The 27,651-nt window shown below is 35.0% G+C and overlaps 1 protein-coding gene across 7 annotated transcripts; it reads right to left on the bottom strand.

The window, feature by feature from the left end:
* Positions 1–4: 4 nt before the first annotated feature.
* LOC142605930 (LEAF RUST 10 DISEASE-RESISTANCE LOCUS RECEPTOR-LIKE PROTEIN KINASE-like 1.4) lies at positions 5–26,135 on the bottom strand. Of its 7 annotated transcripts, none has more exons than XM_075777372.1 (5): positions 10,698–11,567; positions 2,218–2,247; positions 1,813–2,133; positions 817–1,715; positions 5–349 (listed from the first exon to the last, which is right to left on the bottom strand). In XM_075777372.1, the coding sequence occupies exons 1-5, from the start codon at positions 11,485–11,487 to the stop codon at positions 320–322; spliced, it is 2,070 nt and encodes a 689-aa protein (XP_075633487.1). In that variant the 5' UTR covers positions 11,488–11,567; the 3' UTR covers positions 5–319. The 7 variants fall into 7 exon arrangements, with proteins under 7 accessions (XP_075633487.1, XP_075633490.1, XP_075633476.1 ...); XM_075777375.1 differs by having other exon boundaries at positions 5–346; XM_075777361.1 differs by lacking the exon at positions 10,698–11,567 and adding an exon at positions 4,114–7,752.
* Between the last annotated feature and the right edge of the window lie 1,516 nt (positions 26,136–27,651).

Raw genomic sequence — 27,651 nt, 5'->3', positions numbered from 1 at the left:
TGTATAAAATAACGTAAATTTGTATGTACTCTTTTATTATTATTTAGATTTTGGATGGGATAGTGGGATTTAGATTGCAGGAAAGTCGAACATGTATCTTAAGTCTCAAAGGAATTACAGGCTGAAGACTACACTGGGGTTCCCATTATTGATCCTTCAATAGGATTTTTTATGATGCAATTTCTGGACACTTTGTACATGATTGAAATGGACCAAGGTTTTACCATTATATTCATACAAATGCGCATCACTAAAGGTAAACCTGAACCCACTTGCCAGAGCACTGAATGAATGTCCATACTTGCCTGCACAACTTGGGTCAAGCAGTTCTCCTTAAATCTTGCATCTGCTGTTAGGAAGGAAAACAAAAAAACAAGAAAACAAGGAATTTTAAGGAGTTGTCATAAAAAAATTTAATCTTTGAATATCACCACCATTTCTAATTCATCAATTAATTATGTGAACTATAATTCTGATTTAGTCATAAAAATCAACTTAACTCAAAATCTTAGATTCAAATATAGCATCAAAGCATTATAGCATGTGTGTAAATACATCCCAATATAATTTAATGTAATTGTTGACTGCTCCATATACTATGTACACTGCTCAACATGAATATATGCATTCTTTCTAATATTCTATTAGTACAAAACAAAGGCAATCAAAACAGAAGATAATAAAATGCTAACCCACTCATTGACATCCAATCATGAGTGTATTACTTTACCCTTCTACTTTAGAGTTTTAAGCAAAAACATAGAGAAAAGTAAATCTCAACAACTAGAAGGAATTAGGTGGGGTAGAGCTGCTAACCCATTTATCATTCACAACTGAATCTGGAGAAAGCGGGGGAGGAATATTCTTCAAAAGCCCAACATCATCTGCTGCCCTAATATCCACCACTTCAGCTTTCTGAGCACCTATCTCTTCATTTTGGATTCCTCTCAAAATCTCCAGTACTTCATCCATGCTAGGCCTCATATCTCTCTCCTGTTGCAAGCACCGAAAAGCCAATTCTGCCACTGACGTTGTCATCCTCTTTACAGTGTAATCCTTTTCAAACCCAATAAGCGGATCAACCAACTCATGTAACGCATGATTTTGAATCTTGTTGACAGCCATGTTAGCCAAATTTATATCATGCCGGTGCCTATTGGTGTCCACAGCTGGTAATGATGATATAAGTTCAATTAATACCACTCCAAAGCTATAAACGTCACTTTTATCAGTGAGTTGGTAGCACTGGTAATACTCAGGATCGACGTACCCAGGTGTCCCTTGTGGAGCAGTTGAAACATGTGTGACATCTGTTGGGAACAACCGTGACAATCCGAAATCAGCCACTTTCACTTGGAATTTCTCATCAAGGAGAATGTTGTTGGTTTTGACATCACGGTGTATAACATCTGATACATGGAGGTATGCCAGTGCCTCAGCTGACTCTATGGCAATGCTCAACCGAACTGGCCAAGTCAGCAAACCAGATTTTGAACGATTTCCATGAAGATGATCAGCCACAGTTCCATTGGGAATGTATTCGTAAACAAGGAGAAGTTCTCTGCTACGTTTTGAGGTGCACCCATACAGTGTCACAAGGTTTCTGTGCCTTATCTTAGTTAGGATCTCAACTTCATTCATGAACTGCTCAACACGTTTGACATTATTTTCATATAGGCGCTTCACTGCAACTACACGCCCATCATGGAGCTTGCCTGTAAATGATTAGGAGAACACTTCAAAGAATGAGATTAAAAACAAATATAGCTCGGTGGCATGGGTGAGTTAATTATACAACAGAAGTTATCCTACCATAGTAAACAGTGCCAAATCCCCCATCTCCAAGTTCTCTAGAAGTGTCAAAATTGTTAGTGGCTTCTTCCAGTTCATCATAGCTGAAGATCTGCGCTCCAAAGTAGGTGCTTCCCTTTTCAAGATCTGACTTTGTGTAGGGATAAGACGGGATGCTTCGAGAGAAATTAGATGAAGAAGCAGGTCCACCGGTGCTTGAAGGAGGTGTAGGCAGGTCTTTGCTTTTCGATTCTTGCACGTGTCTTTTCTTTCGTTGCCTGATGGAAAAGACCCAGAAACCTAGAAAAATGCCAGCAATGGCCGCACCTGCTATGCCTAGGCCTGAAGATGAAACAAGGGTTTGCTTAAATTTCCTCTGCTCTCATTGAAAACATACAATATAATTTTAACACCATAAAATATTACCTAGTCCGAGTGATATCTGAGTTTTTTGTTCTGCAATAGTCAAAAGATGCAGAAATGTCAGTCTAAATGAGTACGGACTCATATTACAGAGGAAAATATTCAATCAACATGATCATACACAAATAGTCAAGACCTAATTTAAGCTTAAAAGATAATCCAAGTACTATTTTTCAAAACTGATATTTTTCTGTAACTAAGATTGTAAACAAGAAAAGACTATGGAACAGCCGTCACAGAGCAGAAGGGGGAGGATCTGCACGTGAAAAATCTAGAGGAAAAAACTAATTAAAAAGAAAATATGAAAAACTTTCACATTGGCAGGGTACCCAAAAACTTAAGAGTACTTATTAAATTTTTATTTTATATAAATGAGGTGAGCTTGTCATGTCGTATTGTAGGGGATATGGGAGATAGCATTTCATATTGACAAGAATAGATATCAACTAGATGGGCCTGTCACTCTACCAGTCTGGTCATTAGTTGTACAATGTTTATTGGATATTGGGATAAATTCCACTTCATGTAAATTTGCTAATATAACATTTTCTTTTAAGCTCTTATAAATAGCAATGAAAGGTTTCAAGGTCCTTTATATAAAAAAATTAGTGGGAAATTTTAAATTTTATTGACAAAAATTCTCAGAAAAAGTGTGCTATATTAGTAGTGTGTGTGTGTGGGTGTTGTATGCATATAAATACACTGTAGAATGGGTCTTATATACAAGTCAGGCTGCAAGGAACTGCAGAAACTGCAATGCCTAAGCCTAATTAAACTTTTCATCCCCCCAAAGAAAGTCGACCCTTTCAAAACTAATCATGTTTAGATACATATGTCAACAGCAGTAACTTAAAGGAAGAAGATGGAAGGAAAGAACAGAATGTAGTTTTCATTTTTTGTTCCAGTAACAGGATCAAACAATAGGGGATATAAATTTGCATGGTTTAACAATGCTTCTTTGCACTATCAAGTATCAACAATAATAGATATCATAAAATCCCATGTTCTTTCTTACTACGTGTCCTTTGTGAAAGATGTTCTAATCGTCAAGTGACCAACTGAAAAAGAGAGTCGCATTAGCATACAAAAAGAGAATTATGTATTAGCCAGAGCAGCTTGATGGCTTCTACAGGATGCAAGAAAAGTATCGAAAAGAACAACTGTAAATAGGACAGAAGAAACCATTCTACTACATAGTTCTAAAATTTAGGTAGCAAGTGTAAGGCGGGTCACTTTCACACTATTCAGAAATCTCCATTTTTCCAAGAACCAAAAATCAATATGTAAGATAGATGTATTGTAGATATAGTTTAATCCTGGCACAACCATGTCCTGTGGCAACTAAATGGTACGGAGTGTGCGTACATTAGAGCTAAGTATTAGCAACTATAATTATTTGTCAAGATTGATGTTCTCTGATTGAATTTATGAAACTTTGATTACATAACATACTATATCAATTCTGTAAACCACACACACGTGGAGTGCATTAATGTGTTCTGTACCATCTCAGCACGCTCTAAGCTTTCGTGCTACATTTTGGGCATTGGGCTTGCAACTTAATACGAGCAGGGAACAAGGAATCAAGACAAGAACCATTTGAAGCACCAAGTTACATTGGACACATAAACGACTGGGACCACTAAATGAATGAACGAAAATGGCAAACAGAACAGAACAGAACAAAGAGCAATATAAAAAATGTTGGTTTTCCTGATAAATGTTCCAGCACGAGGCAAATTGAATTGAATACAAATTTCCGAGTTTTATGCGGTTTGGTGAATGTAGAGGACTCAAAGAACAGCGTAACAAAGCAATGAAGAATAACAAGATAAATATAAAATTTAAATTTAGTTGGTAAAAGAGTTATTACTGATTTGGAAATGAACTGTCTAATACCTGGGTTGGGACACGGCTGAGTGCCACAGTCACTATAAGTCACATTAAAACCACTCATCAAAGCTTCCTTAAGAGCGGACCGATTGGTTGTTAGCTCAATCGCCGCGGTTCGAAGGATTTTGAGCCTGACCCCGACTAGGCATGTAGTAATATTCAGAACCGGATCGGTCGGAACCGGACCGGTCAGATAAAAAGAAGCGCTCACTGTCCCATTAATGCTACAATTGAACTGATTAGTAGGCTTCACCGAAAACTTAGCGGAGCAACCGTAGTAGATAGTGAGGTCCTCATTGTCGCGAGTGTACTTCAGAATCGTGGAACCCAGAGAGGTGTTAGTGAATTCCGTTAGGCACGTGTTTTCCCAGAGGTCTGACCTGGCTAGGGTCATGGTTTTATCGGTCTGGTTGAGTCGGAGGACTCGGTAACGCAGTTGGGCGATGGTCAACTCGGGTGAATCGGTGGTGTTGCATTTGGTGAGCAGGAACTCCGGCTGGGGCTGGCCGCAGTTGGCGGGTCGGGTTTGGGAGGTGAAGGGTTGAGAGAGGTGCTCGAAGGGCCCACAGTCGAAGGGGGCCTGATTACATTCGTCGAATTTATTGAGTGAGGTGGGAAGCGAAGTGGTGGCGGAGACGGAGAGGAAGAGGAAGAAGAAGAATATTAATGGGTACATTGATTGAGGTGGGAAGGGGTGAAGAGTGAGATGGCATGAGGTGAGAGGTCTTTGCCGCTGCCGCTGCTGCTGGGTAATGCTGTTGTCTTGCCTGGACTTTGGACTTTTGGAAGGTTGACTGATAACAGTGGCGGGCTTTCGTTGACTTGGACTAACGTTTTGTTTTCTCATTTCTCTCCAGTTGCACAAAATGACCGAAATGAAGGAGCTTTTGAATCAATAATAAATGTTACTATGCACTTTAACGCACATGTCTAAGGCACCTACTCTAAACGGTGGGAAAAAAAAAAAAGGTTTTATAAGGATGTGCTAAACAGTTAATTATAATTTATTGTGGATTTTCAACAACTAAAGTCACTAATAGTTGAATAAGAGATCTTCGGTTCAATCCCTACTTACTTTCAAATCAAGGACACTTATTAAAATGAGCCAATATATAATAAAAATGATTGTGATAAAGTGTAAAAAAATGTGTAAAATGTAGTACTTCGCTTTTGAAATTGAAAGATTGGCTAGAAAATTACAATACTAAATTGTGATTAGTGATAATTAACAAAACAATGGATCCCATGAAATCATTTTCAATATCTATAGTTCTTCTCACAAGCTTTGGTAATTATCAGATGTCTAAAACTCTTTTTTATAATTGACTACTTTTTGGATGTGTGAAGTCCAATTACATGAATGAATTCTTTCGAAGTAACTTCAAAATATTGGTTGGAAGTTTTTAATCCAAAACCTAATGGATATTGTGAGCCAATCACAAAGCCACACAATTCAACTACTAACTTTAAAATTATTGGTGGCACATGGTAACGTGGGTTTTTATAATTTTATGTCTTTATCACGTAATTTGATTGATTAACTTGAAAAAGAGAGTAGTTTGATTGATTAGTGTGACATGTTGTGGATTGTTTAATAATTGAGGGTAATGTGGCCAACTTGTTTGGACAAGAAATAGTATCTATGTATGATTTATTTGTTGACAAGGAAGATTAATATGAGTCTTGAGCCTTGTAAAATAATGGATTGTTGAAGAAATTTAGCAGGATTCGAAAGAAGTTTCGTACTAAGCAAGGTTTTTGTAGGCAGCTTTTGTGACTAAGTGCATTCACACAAGCATAATATAGATTTAGTCAAAGTCAATCTAAAAATCCTACTTTTGTGTTTCTTTGCTTATATAACAAATTTAGATCATTCACATCAGACTATTTTATTTTTAGTTACCCTAACTCAAAAAACTTTACTTTTTCTCATTAAGTTATTCATTTTTTAATACACATCCATCAACTTCAATATTTTAAATATCAGATATCATATTCTTTCAATTCACAGTTTTAATCTTAAAATAAAATCCACGAGTACAACCTCACACACACACCTAGAGAAACCGATCCCAAAATCCGTGAGGCACGTGTTATTCCAGAGGTCTAACTTGGCAAGGGTTAGGGTTTTGTTGGTTTGGTTGAGTCGAGGACTTGGTAACTTAGTGGGGGATGGTCAACTCGGGTGACATGGTGGGGTCGCATTGGTGAGTCGGAACTCGGGCTGGCCACATTGGGACTGGGAGGGCGGAGTTCGGAGGTGAAGGGGAGAGAGAGGTTCTTGAAGGGCCCATAGTCGAAGGACGGCTGATGATAACATTCGTCGTCGGAGGCGACGGAGAGGAAGAGGAAGAAGAAGAAGATGATTAATGGATGCATTGAGGTAGAGACTCTACCTCAATACAAATTCTAACTTCAATATTATTGGTGGCACATGGTAACGTGGGTTTTTATGTCTTTATATCATAATTTGATTGATTAACACGAAAAAGATAAAGAGTAATTTGATAGAAATTGTACTGATATAAAGAAGTATACAAATTACAAAAGCCAAGGATAAACACCTTTGACAAGGGGGGACACAAGCAAATAACTGCAGTGTTCCCAGGGATAAAAACATAAGAAGAAAATAAAGAGTGCTATTTCAGGCTAAACCTTTGACAAGCAAACACCTATTACATGAGTCTTGAGTCATGTAAAACAATGGATCTATTGTCGAAGAAATTTTAAACTATGGGTGATTTAAAAGGTCGCTAAAGAATAATAAAAAAATAAAATTAGCAGGTTTAATTGGAAAGAAGGTTTGTACTAAGCAAGGCTTTTCTAGACAACTTTTGTGGCTAAGAGCATTCACACAAGGCTGAATATAGACTTAGTCAAATTTAATCTAAAAATTTTACTTTTGTAATTTTAATAAACTTAAATTCATCTAGTCCATAAATTAGGCTCAATATTTATTTCTCTATTTATATAAATATTAGGAGTACTTTTTTTTTTCATTCTAAGCTCTTCCACCCTTCCCCAATATCAGCCAAAATCTTTCCCAACTCACAAATCATGCATTACCACCCACTGCCGGTGTCATTACCAAGTCATACTCCTTTACCGTCAAGTCACACTCCTCTACCGTCATGGTCAACCACATCCGGTGAATTGTTCTCCACCAATTGCAAATCACGGTTTGTTATTAGCCAATCACAAATCAAGGCCAACCATTGTTGCAAATTGCCTCCCCCATTTCAATTTTGGAGAATTTATCATTCTCTGCCATAGCAACCGATGATTGGTGGGAGAAAGAGAGACAGAGAGACTGGGAATTTTGACTCTAGAGAGAGAGAAATAAAATAATAATTTGTGGTGGTCTGTTCACCAATAGTTTTTCGAGACACTGTTCATTTGTAAATTTCTTGGACAAATTGTTGATATTGATGCAAAAGGATTTTAGGTGAGTCTGGCTATGTATTTTTTTTTTTTGAAACGAGATTTGTTGATAGTGTTGAGATTGCTCTAAATCGGCATCAAAATTTTTTGGAGGCCTTTAAGCTCAGCTAAAACTGACATGATGCCAATAAAAAAAAATCTAAAATTTAGGCTAGTTTGTTTGTTTTTGTTTTTGTTTTTTTAGTTTTGAGTAGGTGAAGGCGTCAAAAAATTGAACCCTGAAAATAAACCAACCAGGGCCACCACAAAGGTGGAGATAATAATAGCCCCATGGACCATAGACACAATTTAAGCTAATTAGCGTCTGGTTGGTACTTTATAGGTCAATTTAATGATATATATTAACACCCAACAATGTAAAACTGCAGTTAACATATCAGAAAATAGCAGTTAGCTAGACGTAATCTTAAAAAAAAATGAAGCTGGAAGTTCTTGACCAACTCTTTGCTATTAAGTTATTTCTAGTTATGTTTCATTAGAGATGAAAACCATAGTACTACATCTATCTAGAAGAGGTGCAATATTTTTTTGACGTAATCTCTATAAAAAAAAATGAAGCTGGAACTTTTTGACCAACTCTTTGCTATTAAGTTATTTTTAGTTATGTTTCATTACTGATGAAAACTACAGTACTACATCTATCTAGAAGAGGTGCATTATTATTTTTTTTTGTGTTAAACACTCTGTTTGTTCCGCTTTACGATATTTTAAATTAAAAATTTTTTAAGTGCTTGGTGTGAGTCGTGTGACATGTAAAATTGTTCAAGCACAACCCACCAAAACTGGTGGCTTAGCCACTAGTATCAGTGGTTTGACGATAGGAGTTGACAGTTCGTTCGTGAGAGTTGATGGTCCAGCAATTTGAATCACCGACATCAGTGGATCACCAACATTGGCAATTGAATTGACAACCCAGCCACCAAATTAAGGGAAAGTCACTATGTTTTTTTTTTTGTAAAATTTTTTACCAAGTTTTTAAAGATAGAACATTTTACAAACATTTTACAAAAGATTTTTTTTTTTACAGAGTTTCAACTATGACGTCTGTTTCTGATGATTGCTATTTATCATTAGACCAAGATACTCAATTGATTTTTGGTGTAGGCAGGGATTAAGCCTCATATTTCTTATTTGATGATAAGAAGATTTTATGGTAGGTCAATGGAAAATATTTTTAGGTTTGACCAAATTTTACAATGAATAAACACGGTAAAATGCTAAAAATATTTTCTATAAAATATTTTACAATGAAACAAACAGAGTGTAAATATATCACATTTGTTTAAAGTAAGCCATATATTACTATAATTAATATAACATATAGAGACTTTACTTGACCAAAAAGCTTAAGTCGATTCATAAGTTCAGATTCAATTATATTACGTTAACTTACTCTTTTTGTTAATATCCCATACTTAACTAACTTACCACTTTCAATGGAAATAAGTGATGAACTGAAACATCACTTATTAGTACAAATAACCTACCACTAATAGTTCATCCTTTATTAAATTAACTTTCGGTTTTCTTCTAAATAAATTCTATTTTATTTATGTTTCATGTTTCCTGCAAATTATTTGATTTGGATAACATTATTTTTGTGGATAATAATTCCTATATATTTTGTGAATTAAGTATGAGTATTTATTTGTCAAATGATTTTTAGGTTAATTGACATTTTCTAGTATTTTTAATGTGAATGTTTTTAGGGTTCTCACTTCACAATTCACATTCCTTCCCCCACTTAAGATAAATTTAAAAAATAAAGATTTTGTTAATAGATGTCCTAAGAGTATTTGTTTAGGAAATTCTTTTAAAAACTTTTTATGGAAAATGAAAAAAATAATTTTTTGTTTTGTTTCATATTTCTCATAAAAATAGTATTTTTTTAAAATAATTTATTAACAAATATCCTAACGGCACACATTAACTGGATCCAAAAAATTAAAACCTCAGTAATTATTCAATGTTTCTAAACTTATTAATTGGAACTTGCTGCCCATGGTGGCAACCAGCTCTGTTAATCGTTTCCAATGTCAATATTATACCACTATCAATTAATTAATTAACGAACATAGTAATATATATTGCAAGATACACGCGAAGCAAGAAATTGGAAAGCATAATATCAATACTAATGGAGGGATTAAAAAAAAGGGGTCTAAAAAGCAGTCAGGTTAGACTTTCCAAGGAGCCCAGTGTTTGTTATGGGTACCAGAAAGGGGCTCTGATGTGATTGAATTTAGAGAAAAATCTTGATTAGGATTTTCAATGCGAATAGTAGAAAATTTTGCCCCCAACCAACAGAAAAAATTGAAAGACAATTCTATCAAGAACCCAAATAGACAGAACAAAATTGATAGACAGGGATTAGGATTTTCAATGTGAATAGGAGAAAAATTCGAACCCAAATAGACTAAATTGATAGAAAATTGAGTTTTATCAATAACACCCAAATAGACAGTACATAATTAAGAGACAGGGTTGGTGATTGGTATGCGGTCAAGGAGGGTTAGGTATATGTATACGTTCGCAAAAATCCGAATACTAGAAAAGGCTAGCCTCTTCCACAAATAAAAAAGATAAGGTTAGTCAGTTTTGCAATCCCAGATTAAGCCTAACACAAAATGGCTAACAGTGCACTGCTACAGAACTTAAACGCTACTAGAGGAAGGTCGCTGTCTAAAATGAAAACCTTTAATAAATGTTACCACAACTTGACTTGGCTTTGATCCCCACCTAATTAAGTAGTTAGATCAAAAAAATCTTAATCATCGATCCACAAAGAATTAGTCCATCATTGACCAGAGGAAATCGGTACTTAATTCTTGCATTGAAGGAAGCAACTTCTTTTATGCCAGGTCTCATGGACTAGTATGATGTATGATGTTGGAATATACAATGGATCTATACTATATATTCTGGAAAACAAGATTGGAGTTTTTCATAGACGCTTGATCTTAATCCTCTACTCTGATGAAAATTATGTTAGCTCTAGTTTGGCTAGCTGCTGAGGAGCTTTTAATTATTTCCATTAAAGCACTCAAGCTAGCTACCAATATAGATGCTAGTAACTGAGCATCTAAACGACTTAGACAACTAGATAAGAAATGAAATAAGAATATATGACAACAAAAATGGATGCTTACTTGTTGATTCAGTGCTACAACCGGATGCAAAAGTCCCGTTTGTACAATGGCAAGCGAATGTACTCGTGGTTGGGTCGGAACCACACAGCCCTCCAGCCTTGAGGCATGTATCACATTGGGAATTATTTGCATCCCACTCTAACATGAAACCGCTATCAATAGCTGCAATTAAAGCATCATAAGTTGCAGCAGTTGGAACTGCTGATTGCAAGACTGGAACATTGACCCAGTAATCGCATGCTCCGATTAAGTTGCTAATTGCCAAAAAAGTCTGAGAGCTCAGGGTATAGTAATTGATAAAGTTGGTACTGCTGCTTATGGAGCAATTAAACTGATAAAAGGCAAGATTTGGCATAGTAGCTAGAGGTGTACGGCAATTATAATAGAGTGTCAGGTTCACATCACCCGAAGTATTATAGGAAAATAAGTTGTTATCAATGGTGGTATTAACGAACGCAGCAGGGCAAATCGTGTCTAAGTAATCCGTCCTAGCAACCTTGAGAGTCCGTGATGAGAGATTGAAGTCAAGGACTCTGTAATTCATGGTAGTGATGTTGATCTGCGGAACATTGCTGCTGCAGTCTAAGTAAAAACTAGGGTGACCACAATAGTTTGGTCGATTGGATGCCCAGAATGGATAACTGAGGTTCACAAGGTTGCCACAGTTAAATGGTGCCTCACAGGTGAGGTATGTCTCATTATCCGCACGCAAAGATGTTGGACAATGGATTAAGGTTATGGTTACTATAATCAAGAACGAAGTGATGGTTGGGAAGAGATGGGGATGCATTTTGAGAGAGAGAGATATTGCAAGTAAAAGGATTGAAAAAGAAGATGGTGGAAATGATATGGTTTTTTATTTCTTATCAAACATTTTAACCAAAACCAAATATATATATATATATATATATATATATATATATATATATATATTTCTTGTCAAACATCATCGAAGAACTGGTGGGCATTGAAAAAATCAGAGGGTTAATAATTTCAAAGAGAAGCTTCTGTTTGGGACTTTACCACTACAGGTCAATTCAGCATTAGGTGACCTAGTCCAATATGTTATATATGTTAATAGATCTAAATATTTGTAAGCGGTCCCTGCACGAAATCTTGATTGTCTACCCAAGTTCTCTCTCTCTCTCTCTCTCTCTCTCTCTCTCTATATATATATATATATATATACGCACAACTAGGCTGTAACCATTTTAAGCATTTAATGTTCAGTCAAACATATCAGCCGCCTTAAAAAACAAACAAACTCACCTAAACACCAATTTTTTTCACGGCTAACAAATAAATCCATGTCATGTTACTCTTACCATATGATCAAAGTCAACATGGTTCGACTCAAAGGACTCGCGTTTCATACTTATTACTTTTTAATCCTCCCAATAATGTGGTTAATTCCAGTGGAAACCTGGAATTGGTTGTATTGCTTGATAGTTCTAGGAGTGGAATATGGCATAGTAATATGAGGGATTTTGGAGTTTGCTACATGGAAAAACTGGAAGATATAGAGAACAAGAAATAATATTAAGGGCAGCCAAAACAGAAAAAATAGGAGAGAAAGAAAGTCAACGGAAAAAACAAAAAAACAAAAGATATGATGGACAAGTAAGAATTAGATCAATCTTTATTTTTTTTTGATGAACAGATCAATCCTTTTTATAGGACGAGTATGAAAAGATATGTTGGTCTCTACTTTTTAGGTGGGAATGGTTCTCTCACGCCGTCCATTAAATGGCTCAATTGAATTTCGATTCAAGCTAGCCTTACAACTGAAAGTGGTTTCGTTTTGACTTGCAATATTGTGCCATTTGTAGATATACATTGCACGCGCTACTTACTATTTATAACTAAAACTGTGGCGTGGGTTCTAATTAACTCAACTGGTAAAGTCTCTGATAGTTGAATAAGAGATTTGAGATTTAATCCCCACCTACACCAAAAACTGATTGGTGTCTTGGTTTGATGATAAAGAGCTATCATTAGCAGCAAATGCTATAGGTTGAAAATCTCTTAAAAAAAAAAAAACAAAAAACAAAAAACCTAATACTGTGGCATCTAATAGGAAATTTTAGTTTTGAGAGAGAGACAAACGGTTTTACTACCTCTTTCAACTTGAGAGGAGTTGCTCACTTGTTTGTATCTATTATATTTTGAAAAGGACATGTCATCTAACACAAGTATAAAGTGTTCATTTTTTTTTTCTTTTAAAATCAACCTAAGTAGAAGTGTTATATATATATATATGGCAATAAAGTAACAATACATTTGGGTTATGATAAAAAAAAAAATATATATATATATATATATAATTGGATTGATACTCTAACTTTTGATACTTCTGCATCTGTTCTTCTTTTGCTTCATACTCATGGTTCACTTGCCTGACGACGAGCTTGGAGTCGTTTTTGACCACTAAGCTTTTGACGCCTAGAGCTTTGGCTAGTCTTAAGCTAGTGAGTATTGTTTCATACTCTACTTCATTATTTATTGCTGGGAATTAAAGTTGTACTCCATATTTAAGGACGTCCTTGTCAAGAGATATCATAACAACTCCTATGCCTCTCAATTCTTTGACAGACGATCTATCAGTGTGCACCGTCCAAAACTGTGTCTGGTTGTCACTTGAAAAAGTGAATTCAATGATAAAATCTGCCAATACCTATGCTTTAATTGTTGAACAAGGTCTATACTCAATGTCAAATTGACTAAGCTCGACGGCCTATTGCACCAGGTGTCCAACTGCATCTAGCTTATTCATGGCCTTCTTGATGGGTTGATCCGTCATTACGATGATTGGATGTGCCTAGAAGTATTGATGGAGTTTCCTCAATGCTACAACCAATGCAAATGATACCTTCTCTAGATAAGGGTATTTTGCTTATGCACCTTGGAAGGGTTCACTTGTGTAATACATAGGCCTATGCACCATGTTTTCTTCCCTAATCAAGGTTGAACTCATGACTATCTGAGAGACTATAAGGTACAGAAAAAGGTCTTACTCTTTTATTGACGGGCTTAGGAGTGGTAGTCTCGTCAAGTACTCCTTCAGGTTCTTGAGAGTTGTCTCACATTCTTCAGTCCACTCGAAAGCTTGCTTAAGTGTCTTGAAGAAGAGCAAGCACTTGTTTGTAACTTTCGACACAAACCTGTTCAAAGCTGCTACCTATCCCATTAATCTTTTGATTTCTTTCACAGTCTTGGGCGACGTAATTTCTAGGATGGCCTTCACTTTCTCAAGATTTGCTTTTATTCATCTTTAGGACACCATGAAACCAAGGAACTTTCTTGATGACACTCCAAAGGCACATTTTGTTGGATTGAGCTTCATCTTGTACTTTTGGAGTGTGTTAAAGGTTTCTCTAGGTCGTCCAAATGCTCTGCGTTTGTCTTGCTTTTGATGAGCATGTGATCAACATAAACTTCTACATGTTGCCTGATTTGCTTGCTAAACACGTGGTTCACCAACCTTTGATATGTGGCCCTAGCATTTTTTAATCCAAAGGGCATTACCTTGTAGAAATAGAGTCCTTGGCTTGTGACAAACGTTGTTTTCTCCTGGTCTTCTTTGCTCATGCGAATCTGATTGGATCCTGAAAAGGCATCCGTAAGTGTCAATAGCTTGTGTCTTGCAATTGAATCAACTAGCTAGTCGATCCTTGGCAGGTGGAAGCTGTCTTTTAGACATGCGTGATTAAGGTCTGTGAAGTTGACACACATCCTCCATTTCCCATTTGACTTCTTCACCATGATGACATTAGCCAGCTACTCCGGGTAATAAACTTCTCGGATGAAACCTATTGCTAGGAGCTTGTCTACTTCTTTCATAATGGCTTTGTTTTGCTCGAGAGCGAACTGTATTCATCTTTGCTAGACAGGCTTTCCTCTTTGGATCTACGTTTAGATGGTGTTCTATGATACTTTCGTCTATACCAAGCTTGTCTTCATGAGTCTAGGCAAATACATCCAAACTTTCCTTTAGGAAGGATATAAGGTCACTTGCTACTACTAAAGGTAGAGTCACTCCTATCTTGGTGGTTTTGGATGCATCTTCCTCTACCAGCTTCACGGTCTTCAACTCTTCTATTGGTTCTTGTTGCTTTTCTTCAACTATCTAGGTATGGTTTTCTTTCCTCGCAAGCACTGCTTGGTAGCACTTTCGGGCTAACACCTGATCCCCACAAATCTCTCCTATCCCATGGTCAGTTGGAAATTTGACTTTGAGATAGTATGTTGAAGTACAGATTTAGGGCGATTGAGAGTTGGTCATCCTAAAATGACATTATAGGACAATGGGCAATCAACTATGAGAAAGTCGATATCTTTGGTTACTTGTGCAAGGTAGGTTCTAGCTGTGATGGATAGGGAAATAATCTCGTTTGGATAAACTCGGTCTTCATTAAAACAAAACAGTGGAGACTTGAAAGGACGAAATCTTTTTGGGTCAAGCTTCATTTCTTGGAAGGCCGTCATATACATGATGTCTGTCGAGCTTCCATTTTCGATCAATACTCGATGAGTGTTGTATCCTTATATTGCAAGCATAATTATCAGCGGATCGTCATGAGGCTATTTCACTCCTCTAGTTTCGTGTTTTGAAAACGCGATGTCCTCTGCCCTAGTCTTTCTACACTTCGTCATTGGGTGTCCTATATGTACACTGTTAACCTGCCTTTGGTAGGCTCTTTGCAAAGTTTTGAACGACCACCCAGTGACCTGTCCTCTAATGATCATTCTTATTTCACCAATAATGGCCTTGGCATCTTGCGCATCATTTCTCCTAATGTTTACTTGCTTGGGCTTTTCTTTTGCCTGGTGATGGCGATGGTCCTTATTCACAAACTTCTGTAATTTCCCTTTTGTATTAATTCTTTGATTTGTCTTTTCAAATCCTTGCATTCTTCAGTGGTATGGTTGTGATCTTTGTGAAATTGACAATACTTGTTTTGAACTCATTTGTGTGGCAATGAAGTCAAAGGCTTTGGCTACTTCAAGCTTGGATCGTTCTTGCAGCAAAACTTTTTCTATAGGCATATTCAGAGGGGTGAAATTTACCATTTTCTTCAAGAGGCTTGAACTTCCCTTTTCATTCTTCTGATTTGGGGAGTGATCCTTCTTTTCTTTCTTCTTGTGTTGAGGCTCATTAACGTCGTCTATCTTTCACTTGCCATCCATCCCCTTTGCTATCAATGCATCTTCTCCATTCATGTATTTTTGAGCTTTGAACAAGAGATCTGTCATCGTTGTTGGTGGGGTCTTGGCCAAAGAGAAGATAAAGTCTTTAGTCGTTAAATCGGCCTGGAAGGCCGTCAATTGGACTTGGTCGTCTGCTTCGTCTACTTCTAGGATTGCTCGGTTGAAACATTTCACATAGGCCTTTAGAGTTTCTCCTTCTTGCTATCTCACTGTTAGTAAATGGGAAGTAGGCCTTTTATGCCATTGAGCCTCGATGAAATGACAAACAAACAAATCACTTAATTGATCGAAGTTTGCTATTTAAGATGACTCGGCCTTCCTAAACCAAACTTGAGCAGCTTCTTTAAGAGTTGTTGGGAAGAATCTACACATCACTTTGTCAAGTGTCTTCTAAAGGTTCAGGAAGGATCTGCACATCCTTCCTCATGTCTTTCAAAAGCTCATCATTATTACGATTGTGTTGTTCAATTTGTCTAGAATTGGACTGCCCAGTTCTTCTAGAATTGGACCGTTCTGCTTGCTTGTAACTTTCTTCTCTATTACGGGTTGGGGGGCTACGACCCTCATCATCGTCGTTGTTTCGATTATGCTGGTGAGGATGGGGCATGTTGCTTTTCTCATGCAAGATGCGTTGCCTTAACTCCTTATTTTACTTAGTCAACTCCTCAAAACTTGCTGCTAGTCTTTGGATTTGCTGGGTCATTTGCATTGGATCAATTGGAGCTGATGAACTTGGATCCATTGCGTCGTTTGAATGGTAGGGCTAGAAAATCTGTATGATTTAGATCTAAGTTCCCCATAGATGGCGCCAAATTGATGAAAACAAAAATGGTTGTCAGTCAATGACCTCGTCAGAACTTATGATGAGGTAACCTTCCTTGCAAAGATGTAAGAGAAAGAAATCGGAGTGGTGTTAGCCAATGAATCTCCGATGATTAATTCAGTAGAATTCTCAATATCTCTCAGAGAATAAGAATGTAATTTTGTATGTTTAGAATTGCGTACCTTGTTTTTGGTGTTTGGTGGCTTATTTATAGCCTTGATATAGCCGTTGGGAGCCTCATTATTAGTGTAATTGTCGTTGGCCATTTTAATGGCTCTTTTAGCTGTTTGAGTAATGTCTGCTTAAGCTTAAATGGAGGTTTGACCAGCTTATGATTGTCCTTTATAATTGTTGGAGCTCATCATTTACAAAACTATTGATGGCTATGCCATTAATGCTGTGTGGTTGTCTTCTCGTATGACAACATTGTGGACTTTATGCTCGTCATCTCTATGGACGAGCCTGTGGATTGAAGGTTCGTCAGTTATATGACGAACTCATAATTTTAGTACTCGTCACATCATTCCTTAAATTGTGCCAGGTAGAGAATCGATATTATTGATTTATGATCATTTGTAAGATGAGAAGTGCTACGTCCACAACATTTTCACAACAAATTATAGATGTTTAGTTATTATTGGTTATAATTGAATCAATTATTAAAATTACTTTTTTGGCCCACCAATAACAACCCGCCACTTACGTTTTATTAGGAAAATATTTTGAAAATGTTGTGAACACATTTCTCTTGAAAGATTGTGCAATAAAAGTGACTATATTTAAAAAATAATAATTCTCCTTGAATGTGGTGTTACCTTTAATATAAAAATGAACAAACTTCTCTATTTTTTAAGCTAGCATGTATAATTCATGCAAACGCATGGATGCATTTAAAATTAAACACAATTTTTATTATAAAAATACAAATAATTAGTTAATTTTTTTAAAAAAAAAGCATGTAACACATGTATATGTATAACTACATTTAAAATTAGACACAACTTTTACCATAAAATATAAATAATTAATCAAATTATTTTTTTTAAAAGTAAATGTAATTAGACGCATATTAAAATTCTTACCTAAATTTAATACTACTTATGATAATTTTTTTTTCTAATTTTTAATAAGATAAAACGCGTGGTAATCTTTATTGTGCGATAATTTTTATTGAGTATATGTGATTCGTTTTTATTTATTTATTAATTTTATAGTTTGTTAATATTAAATTCTTAGTATTTTGCACTCATTAAATCACTTGGCACAAAGATTGAAAAACTTAAGTAGACACATGGCACAAACTTAAGTGGATAATTATGATGTGTTCCCTACATAAATTTAGACACATGACGTAAAATTAGATTTTAATTGAATTGTCTCTAATTTTTGCCCCTCTCTCTCTCTCTCTCTCTCTCTCTCTCTCTCTCTCTCTCTCTCTCTCTCTCTCTCTCTCTCTCTCTCTATATATATATATATATATATATATATATATATATATATATATATATATAGATGAGTAGTAAATATCTTCACCAAAATTAAGATATTGAATTAACACATGTCACAAAATTGAAATCTAATTTAGAAATTTAATTGGATTCTCTTAGCTTTGGATATACCACAGCTTATAGAATGAATGAATGATGCTGGATGAAACTTGATCGTAACCAAAACACGGCATAAAAAAGAATTAAATGGTAAACGAAAAGTGAAGCTTTTCCAGTCAAGACTCAAGAGGGTGGAGGAGAAAAGATTCTTTTAAATTACCTAATATGAGTATGGTTGTTAGAGGAAAAATATAAGAAATGGAAATGAGAGTTGATCAAATCGGGGGAGTTTAGGACTTAAACAAAGGCAATATTATAACTGAATAATAAAATATGATAAATTAGTCATTGGGATACTCCACGTACCCATATCATATATGTGAGTGAGCATACCATAAACTTTTCACTACAAGCAACGCCACACGATCTTTTCAGTTTAACTTTATCAACATGTGGCTATGAACCATTTTCCACCTACCTAATCGCTGACCATTCATTCATTCTAGTTATCATACATAAAAGGATGATTTTTAAATGCTTGGAATATGAAGTGGAAGACGAAAAAAAATGATTGTGGAAAAGGATGATAAACGTATACCAAACGAAACCTAGATGGTGAAAGCTTTATGAATAAAAAAAAAAAATCAATTGAACCCGATCGATGTGCCTAATACGGGGCCACATTCAGCACAATTAGTACCGCATGTAGCAGAAGGGAATCCCATGCCGACAAATTCTCAAGTCGCAAGACCATGACCATCTACACTAATTACTAGTTTTGTCGACTATTCGTTCACGCTTTAAGAATAAGGATCGCAAAGGTTCTTCGCCTAGTAGCGCTTATATAGGCTCCCCCAAAAGGGAAAGATTGTGTGTTGATGCGCTTGCTCTCATGTTAATTTTCTTTTGTTTGGTTGCTCTCTGAAAATGCTCTAAAATGTTTTATGGTGATTGATACGTACAAAAAAACACAAGGACCTAGAGAACAAGGCAAAGCCATAATGGTACCCTTAGGCCACCGAGGGCCATGGCCTCCCTTGGATTTTTGAAATGTTTTTTTTCCACCTAATATATGATATTTATAAATACTATTGAATTTTTGGTTAAAAATTCATATGGCCCTTTAAAATTGAAACCAAAAAAAAAAAAAATCATCTAAACCAAAAAAAACTCAAAATTAATTAAAATGGCCATCTAATCCGTACTTGTGGTTTGTTGTCCCTTTCAAAAAATTTCAATTATCTACAAATAAAAAAAAAAATTGGTACGACACTTTGGTTGATTGCTTATTTGGGACTATTTTAAAATTTTTGAAATTTTGAGATTTGGGTGTTATTCAATTAGCTAGTTCCACCTAGTGGATTTTTTTATTTCTCATTAGTAAATTGACTTTATAATTGAGCACTATTTCGATTAGATATTTTTTATGCTTAAACAAGTTTTAACAAGAAGATTTATAAATCATGCAAAACTACTATTGAAAATAGATTTCATCATTTAAGCATAATGTAATTTGACATTTGGCTTCTAAAAATAGTTAAATATTTTTTAATTTTGTCAATGGCTAATAAGGACTAGAAAATTAGTAGCCTACTAATTTTTTTATATAGTGGTTATACATTTGAGCTTATACTTAATCTTCTAATTTCCACTACAACTATTGAATGGGTATTTGCAACCATGAATACTATCAAAACACTCATTGATTTTATACATTGACATGGAAATTTTTGCCACATCTAGTACGGAATTAATCATTTATGATTTTTGAGAATTAAAAGAACATCAAATTTCATTTGGATAGATAATTACATTGCAATTTTTTAAGAAATTTTTATTTTGTGTTTTTTATTAAATTGTTGATATTTTGTTAATAAATGGGTGCTAATTTGGATCATCATAAAAAATAGTTCTTACTTTGACCCCCCAAATAGAAATCCTGGCTCTATCCTTATCAAAGAACCTCTATACTTGAGCAACCCCAACCTACCGAAACCCCATCACTATGAACAACTAACATTTCCCATGACCTAATAGAATGGGATGGCTGGATATTCAAGGAATCAAATCATATCTTCCTTAATTTAATCCCCATGACTTAAGGTGCTTGCAATTTCAATTAGTTCAGGCCAATTTTTTTATCTAATTTTTATTACAAAATAATTTCTAAAATTATAGTGAAGAGGTTGAGACCTTTGTTACCTAGGATTATAGATCCTAGCCAAGTTGTTTTTGTGCCTGACAAGTGGATATCAGAGAATGTGGTCTTAGCTCAAAAAGTGGTTCATAGTTTCAATTTATACGGGGTTTAAATTAGATTTCCATAAAGCTTATGACAAATTGGAATGAGAATTCATCTAGGTTGTCCTCCATAACTAGTTTTCAGTCAAAAGTTAATTTCCCCAATTCAACATTGTGTAGCAATGATTAGATTCACCCTTATGCTCAATTGAAGTAAAGGGCATGTTATTACTCCATCATGGGGCATTAGATAGGGAGATCCCATCTCCCTTTATTTGTTTATCTTATGCCATGAAATTATTTGTAGGCTTATTAATAGAGAATTGGATAGAGGTAATATCAGTGGAGTTCAGATTGTAGTAGGTAGGGCTGTCCACAGGTTGGTTCGGGTTGAGTTTGTGCCTAACCTAAAATCGACCCAATTAGATCAGGTGGAGAACTTCCAGACCTATAGTTGATCTATAAGGGTATTAGGTTGAATGGATTAGGTAATCCTTGGATGGTGTTCAGCTTCAAGTGAAGCCAAAAACTATCAAAAAAGTATAAGGAGTGGTAAGATCTCATAAGATCTGGCGAGACTCATCTAAGATCTCGTGAGATCTCGCCAAATTTGGTGGAGATCTTGTTGGATCTGGAGAGATTTCCACCAAATCTTGCGAAGAACTCATAGTGAATTCCTGCTAAATCTAGCAAATCTCCACCAGATCTAGCTATGTTGGTAGCCAAACTCCATTGCATCTAGTTGGAAATGTCGTTGGAATGGGTTAAAATTGCCAAATTTATGTATTTACAGTTGGGTAGGGTTGCTTGGGTTTTGGAGGAGGAGATCTGTTGCTGTTTGGTTTTTGAAGGTTGGGACTCACAGTCAACTGCCAAAGTAGTCAGATTTGGTGGTGATGGGTTGGGTCGAGTTTGGCAGGTGGATTTGGTTTGCGGGTGGCTTGAACAACCCTAACAGTAAGACCCTGAGAGTATCGAAATTACTATAAGCGCACAGATGATGTTATGCTATTTTGTAAAGCAAAGGTAGCTGAGATTGAGTCTCTGATGGGCTGCTTGGAAATATACTGTTGATGGTCTGGTCTATCTATTAGCTTGGAGTAGTCAAGTATTTTACTCCTATTTCTTGGAATGAGTTATGTTAACCATTGCATGATGGTGAGTTGGGCTTTAAATCTTTTGAAAGTTTTAACATGGTGTAATACCCAGGAAAAAAAAAAGAATTAAAAGGAGGGATATTTAAGTAAATTTGTATATGGGGTCAATTTTTATAATTGATATTACTAAGGGGGTTTTTAGAAAAATAAGGTTGAAACTCTAGTAATATATAGTCTAATTTAAGTTAGCGTATACTGATAGATGTTTTGAGAGAGGAGACTATCCAAAATACTCAAGTAGAGGAGGTTTGATTGCACAATTGAGGTAAAAGCCTAAGAATTTCTCTCTTGTCAAATCTAAACTTATTTGGAATTAGAGTATTTGTTTTATGCGGATATTTTGACCAGTAGTAAAACTATTCAATTATTCGAGAGTTTTAGTGATGCAAACGAAGAAAAGTTTAGATTTATATTTCGGCCAATTGGATGCTACTACCTACATATTTTTCTATGCTCAGCATTTTAAATATATATATATATATATACACACACACACACACACAAGCGCGCGCGCTCTGTTGTGATAAGCATAGATGGATGTTGTAGATTTTAGGCGTGATGGGTCTAAAGGTCAACTTTCTACACAGTTTGGTTGTTTAAGAAACTGTGCCTGAATTGATGGAATTGGGGAAAAAACAAAAAGTCTAATAAGCATGGGTTTAGAGGTCTGACAAGTTATAAAAAAAAAAAAAAAAAAAAAATTGAAACGAAGAAGAAGAAAGCTATAAAGTAAGTGTAGCACACGTCCTTGTCTCATGTGACATGGTACTACTACTAGGTGCTAGCCTTACCTTTAAGGCATAGATGGTGGCAGAATATATATATATATATATATATATATATATATATATAAAGAAAAGATATTATGATTAGTTGGAATTTTGGTGTGAAATAAGTAGACAATTATGAGATATTTTTAATAATCTTTTTTCCTAGTTAGGTACTGTTATAAGTCTTTTTTGAATTATATGATTATTGACTAAATGGTGCTTGTAAATTGTTAGGTGAGATCTAAGGATTTTAGAAAAAGTGTTAAGGAGAAGTTCTTGTAATGAGCTAGCTGAGGTAAGTAACCTTATTCTAATTGGTTTTATTTTGCGTATTTTAACTATTGAAAATTGTTTACAGTTATTACAATTTTATTTCTATTGTATTATTGATTTCAAGTAAAGAATTATTACAAATATACCTGATTATTGAATATATGATGTATTTTATTTAATTGTTTTTTTAGCTATATTAATTCAAAGTAAAGAATAAAAAATTTTCACAAATATATATGAACATTGAATATAAGATTTATTTTATTTAATTGTTTTTTTAGCTATATTGATTTAAAGTAAAGAATATAGAAATATCACAAATATATTTGAATATTGAATATATGATTATATGTGTGTGTGTGTGTGTGTGTATATATATATATGTATTGGAATAAGATATTTTTTTGTTAGAAACTATGATTTCATATATATGATTATGGATAATTTGACAATGAATTGATTCTGACACCCAAACTAATAGGGGTTGTTCATTGGTACTTTAATACCCAAACCAATGAGGGTTATTCATTGGTACTCTGATACCCAGCCAGTCAATGGGGGTTATTCATTAGTATTCTAATATCCAAATCAATGGAGGTTATTCATTGTTACTCTGATACCCAGCCAATGAGGGTTATTCATTGGTACTTTGTAGGGAGACTTAATGCTTAGTGGTTTCTCAGGTAATTTTATTTTGATAAAGCCTCTGTTAAAGCCATATTGAACACACCTAGATGTAATAGTGCCCAGGTGGATGGATGGACCTGGATAAGAAGTAGTTAAGGAGATTGACTGTCAAATCAGTTTATAGAGAATTAACAATGGATGGTAACGTAGCCCCTAGCCGCCCAGTCTGAATGAAAATTTGGAAGTCGAAGCTCCATGACAGGTTGAAAAATGCACCTCTGGCATACTACAGTGGGTGGCCCTCCCACAAGGGATAGATTGAGCAGGCTATGTCTCATTGAAGAAACTTCTTATGTTTTATATGACCGTAATATTCAATCCCCCATTCATCTTTTTTGGAATTGTCAAGTCGCAAGGGCATTATGGTTAGAAAGTGAGTGGAAAGTTAAAACTGATGCTTTATTCTTTCAAAGTTGGGAAGGTCTTATAGATGGATTTTAGATCCACCAATGATATTTGGTTTGAATATGGAACGTAAGGAAGCTTTTACTTTGTCTGGAGCCATAGTACTAGAATTGATTTGGAAAAATAGGAACCAGGTGTTGTTTGAAAGGAAGACTTTTGAGATTGACAGCCTAGTTGGGAATCTATGCTTGCTAAAAAAAGAACACGGCTGGAGAAGTGAGATCCCACATAACAATTCTGTCTTAAAAATCCACAGCAATTGGTCTCATCCTCAAAAAGGACATGTGAAATTTAATTGCAACGCTGCAGTGGGCAAAGAGTTCTCAATTGTTGCGGTGGTCACTAGAGTTTGGAGAGGGACAATGGTTTTGGCTGCATCTAAAGAAGTCGATACCATTATCCCTCTCTAAGTAGGGGTCGAAGCAATACTATGGGCAGTGCAACTAGCCAAAGCACAGAACTTGGAGAGAATAATTATCGAAAGTGATTCCAAAGCTTGCATAGAGGCGTTTCAGGGGCTGGGTTAGAGTTGTCCTTGGAGGATTATAAGCTGGAGATATATAGTTAGTAATCTAGCGGAGGCTTTTAGTGTATGTATTTTCAATTGGGTTAGTAGGGAAGCTAATAAACCTCTTTATGTTTAGGCTAGGTGATCTTTGAAGAGTGGGCTTTTGGTTTCTTTGATTTAAGTTCAGGCCCCCAAGCTTTTGTTGATGTTATCTTAGCATTGCTTTGGTTCTAATATGGGCTCCTCCTAAGTTGTAAAATTTTCTGGTTCAATAAAAGTTTTACATATTATGAAAAAAAGAAACAAGTAATAATAATAAATGGATAGTACGCTAAGACAAAGAAGGTACAATCTAACAGCGAAATTAGCACAACACATCAAACGAACTCTTCAAATCTACCTACTATTGTATCAATTGACCACTTCTTGTTTATCATTAAGGATTTTAGCTTTATTTTTAATTTGGTTCTCAACATTTTATAGCTTTCATTTTAGTCTTTATAGTTTTTAATTTGTTATCATTTTAGTTTCCGTCATCATCCCACTTATAATCAATTAGCCACGTAGACCAAAAAAAAAGAAGGGGAAATTTGAAGACCAAATTAAAGATATTTTTGGGGCATATATAGAGGATTATTGTTTTTGTCAAAATATTCAAACATGATAGGTAAAAGAGTGACTGCTGACATAAAATTTCCGATTTTATCCTACTAGCTTAAGATTTTAATGTTGTATTTCAACTTTCAACATGCTATTACAACTACCAATCAATAAAATTCCAGAGTATTAGTTATTAGACCCAACCCCAAATTGTTATCAATATTGCCAATCAATCTATTGAGACTAATTAAGAGGATAACAAAAATGAATCGAATCATTTGGTCATCGCTTATGGGATGAATAACATAAGTAGTGGTGCTGTGTTGTCCATTTGAGATGACAAATTGTGAGGATGCAAATCGATTATTGACACAAGTAGAGAGTACGTACCTGGTGAGGAATAATAGCACGTTGACTGATTCCGCTTCAGGTCATAACCACATACTCCCTTTGATCTCGTGCAATTATGACATGCCGCTGTATCCACCTTCCATTTTACATCAAATCCTTCTCTAATGGCTTCCTCTAATTTTGACTGATCTATTTCTATATCTGTCCACGGACTGGACTGAACTGGAACTGGAACTGGAACTGGAACTGGAACAGGAACAACTACGCTTACTGGAACAGGAACAACTACGCTTACTTTACATTCCCCAGGCCCATAAGCTCCCGATTTGATGCGCGTAAAACCATTTCTTTGGCAATTGAATTGTCCGAGGAAAGGTATCAGCAAAGAAAAATCACAGCCATAGACTATTGTAAGATTCTGAAAACCAATGCCAAGATCCAATAGTGAAGGATCGAGGGTGGAATTCACGAACTTTGGTGAACAAATCCCAGTCGAGAAGTCCTCTCTCGTAATCTTGAGTATTTGGGCATCGGGATTGACACCTAACACTTGGTACGTCACGTTCATAATCTTTATGGTAGCAACACTTCCCTGGCAATTGAGCTTTAGTCCAGGATAGCCACAACTATTTGGTCGGTTATCTCCCCAAAAAGGAAACCCAATGTTATTCAACTTTCCACAGTTGAACATATTGCTACAGCTCTCGTACGTATCTTCATCGCATAAAGAAAGAGGAATCTTGATGCAAAAGAAGAATATGAAAAATAAAGAAACAAGAAAAGGAGACGATGAGAGAACCCACGAATTCATTTCCTGAGAGAAACTCAAAAATAGAAAAGAAAGATAGGTAGTGAAATATGGGTAATCCATTGTACTAAGGAAAATAAACGAAACATAACTGAGTGACTGTTAACAGGTGAACATAACGTCCAACCAATAAAACAAAAAATAAAATAAAATAAAATAAAAAATTGTGTGGAAAGAGAGAGAAGGAATCACATTGGACGTTTAGTTGACTTAATTACAAAGTCTTTAAGACTCCATGCCACAACTAATTTTTGTTGCATGTGTGGTTATGGTTAATTAATATAAAAGTGAGTTTAGATGAAAGCCTTTCGCTACACACAATAAATACATTTTCTTCTCATCCAATATCATGTCCCTACCAAGTTGTAGTCTCCTAAATTCTACTATTGTTCAGACTACAACATACATATACATACATACATACATACATATATATATATATATATATATATATATATATAAAACTGAAACCTCTGAAATTTTCATAATTTTTCACGTCAGCATAATATTTAAATAAAATTATGTTTTTTAGTCAAAACTTAACAAGGAGTGAAACTGAAACTTAAACTCAAACTCATCATTTTTTTAAAACAAAATAATTTATGTTTAATCCAAATTTAACAAGAAATGAAACTCTATCTCTCTAACAAGTCCAACTTAGACTCAAACTCAAACGTTGTTATTATTATTATTATTATTTCTCTACTTCACTAACGTGATAATTTATGATACAGTGCAAAATTATAGCCATAGATTATTCTTTTGAATGTAACCCAATCTTTTTCTTATATTTTTTTATTTTTAGTTTCTTAATTAATTTAAGATTTTATAAAATTATTTTAGTTTACCTCACAAATAGGTAGGTTCCCGTACATAGCACGGGTTAGCGACTAGTATACTATATAATAAAAGTTGGGCTTAGAAGTTGTGGTTACGCCAAGTGGCTTCACCAAATTGTAGAAATTTTTTAGATTTTTAGAAATTTTTTTTTATTCTCCTATAATTTCTATGTTGATAAAAATCTTAATTTGATTACAATCTTAATTATTCATCTAATCCTTATTTTTTAATTAGTACAGTAAAAAGAGCTTAGAAGCCTTGGAATTAGATAGAAATAACAGTTCTTATCAACTTCTCCTTCGTGTTTTACAAATCATTGCAACCTTTTTTTGTCACACCAAAACTGAATAGTCAATATCATGTTTTAGATAAAAATAAGAATTTAGTATCAATAATTTTTATTAATAAAATACGTTTGTGACTAAGAAATAAGAGATAAAAAAAAGTCATGTAAACCCTGTTATCATGTAGGGGCCAGGGACCCGTACATTAACCAAACTCTTTATCTTTTCTAAGTGGAAATGTCGTATTAAAAGTGCAACATTGGTTCAAAATCACTAAGGTGCTATTTCATAAAGATTGAAATATAACTCCATGATTTTCTCCTATCATGATTCTCTACTTCTTGAATTAAGACATAAATTCTAGCTCATCCATGATTTTTCAGATTTAGACATAACTCCTTGATTATTAATATACGGAATAGATATTAGAATGAACAAAAATCTTAAATCAT

This window comes from Castanea sativa, chromosome 1, assembly GCF_040712315.1.
Source record: "Castanea sativa cultivar Marrone di Chiusa Pesio chromosome 1, ASM4071231v1".
NCBI classification, from domain to species: Eukaryota; Viridiplantae; Streptophyta; class Magnoliopsida; order Fagales; family Fagaceae; genus Castanea; species Castanea sativa.
This window is presented reverse-complemented; position numbering and strand designations above follow the sequence as displayed.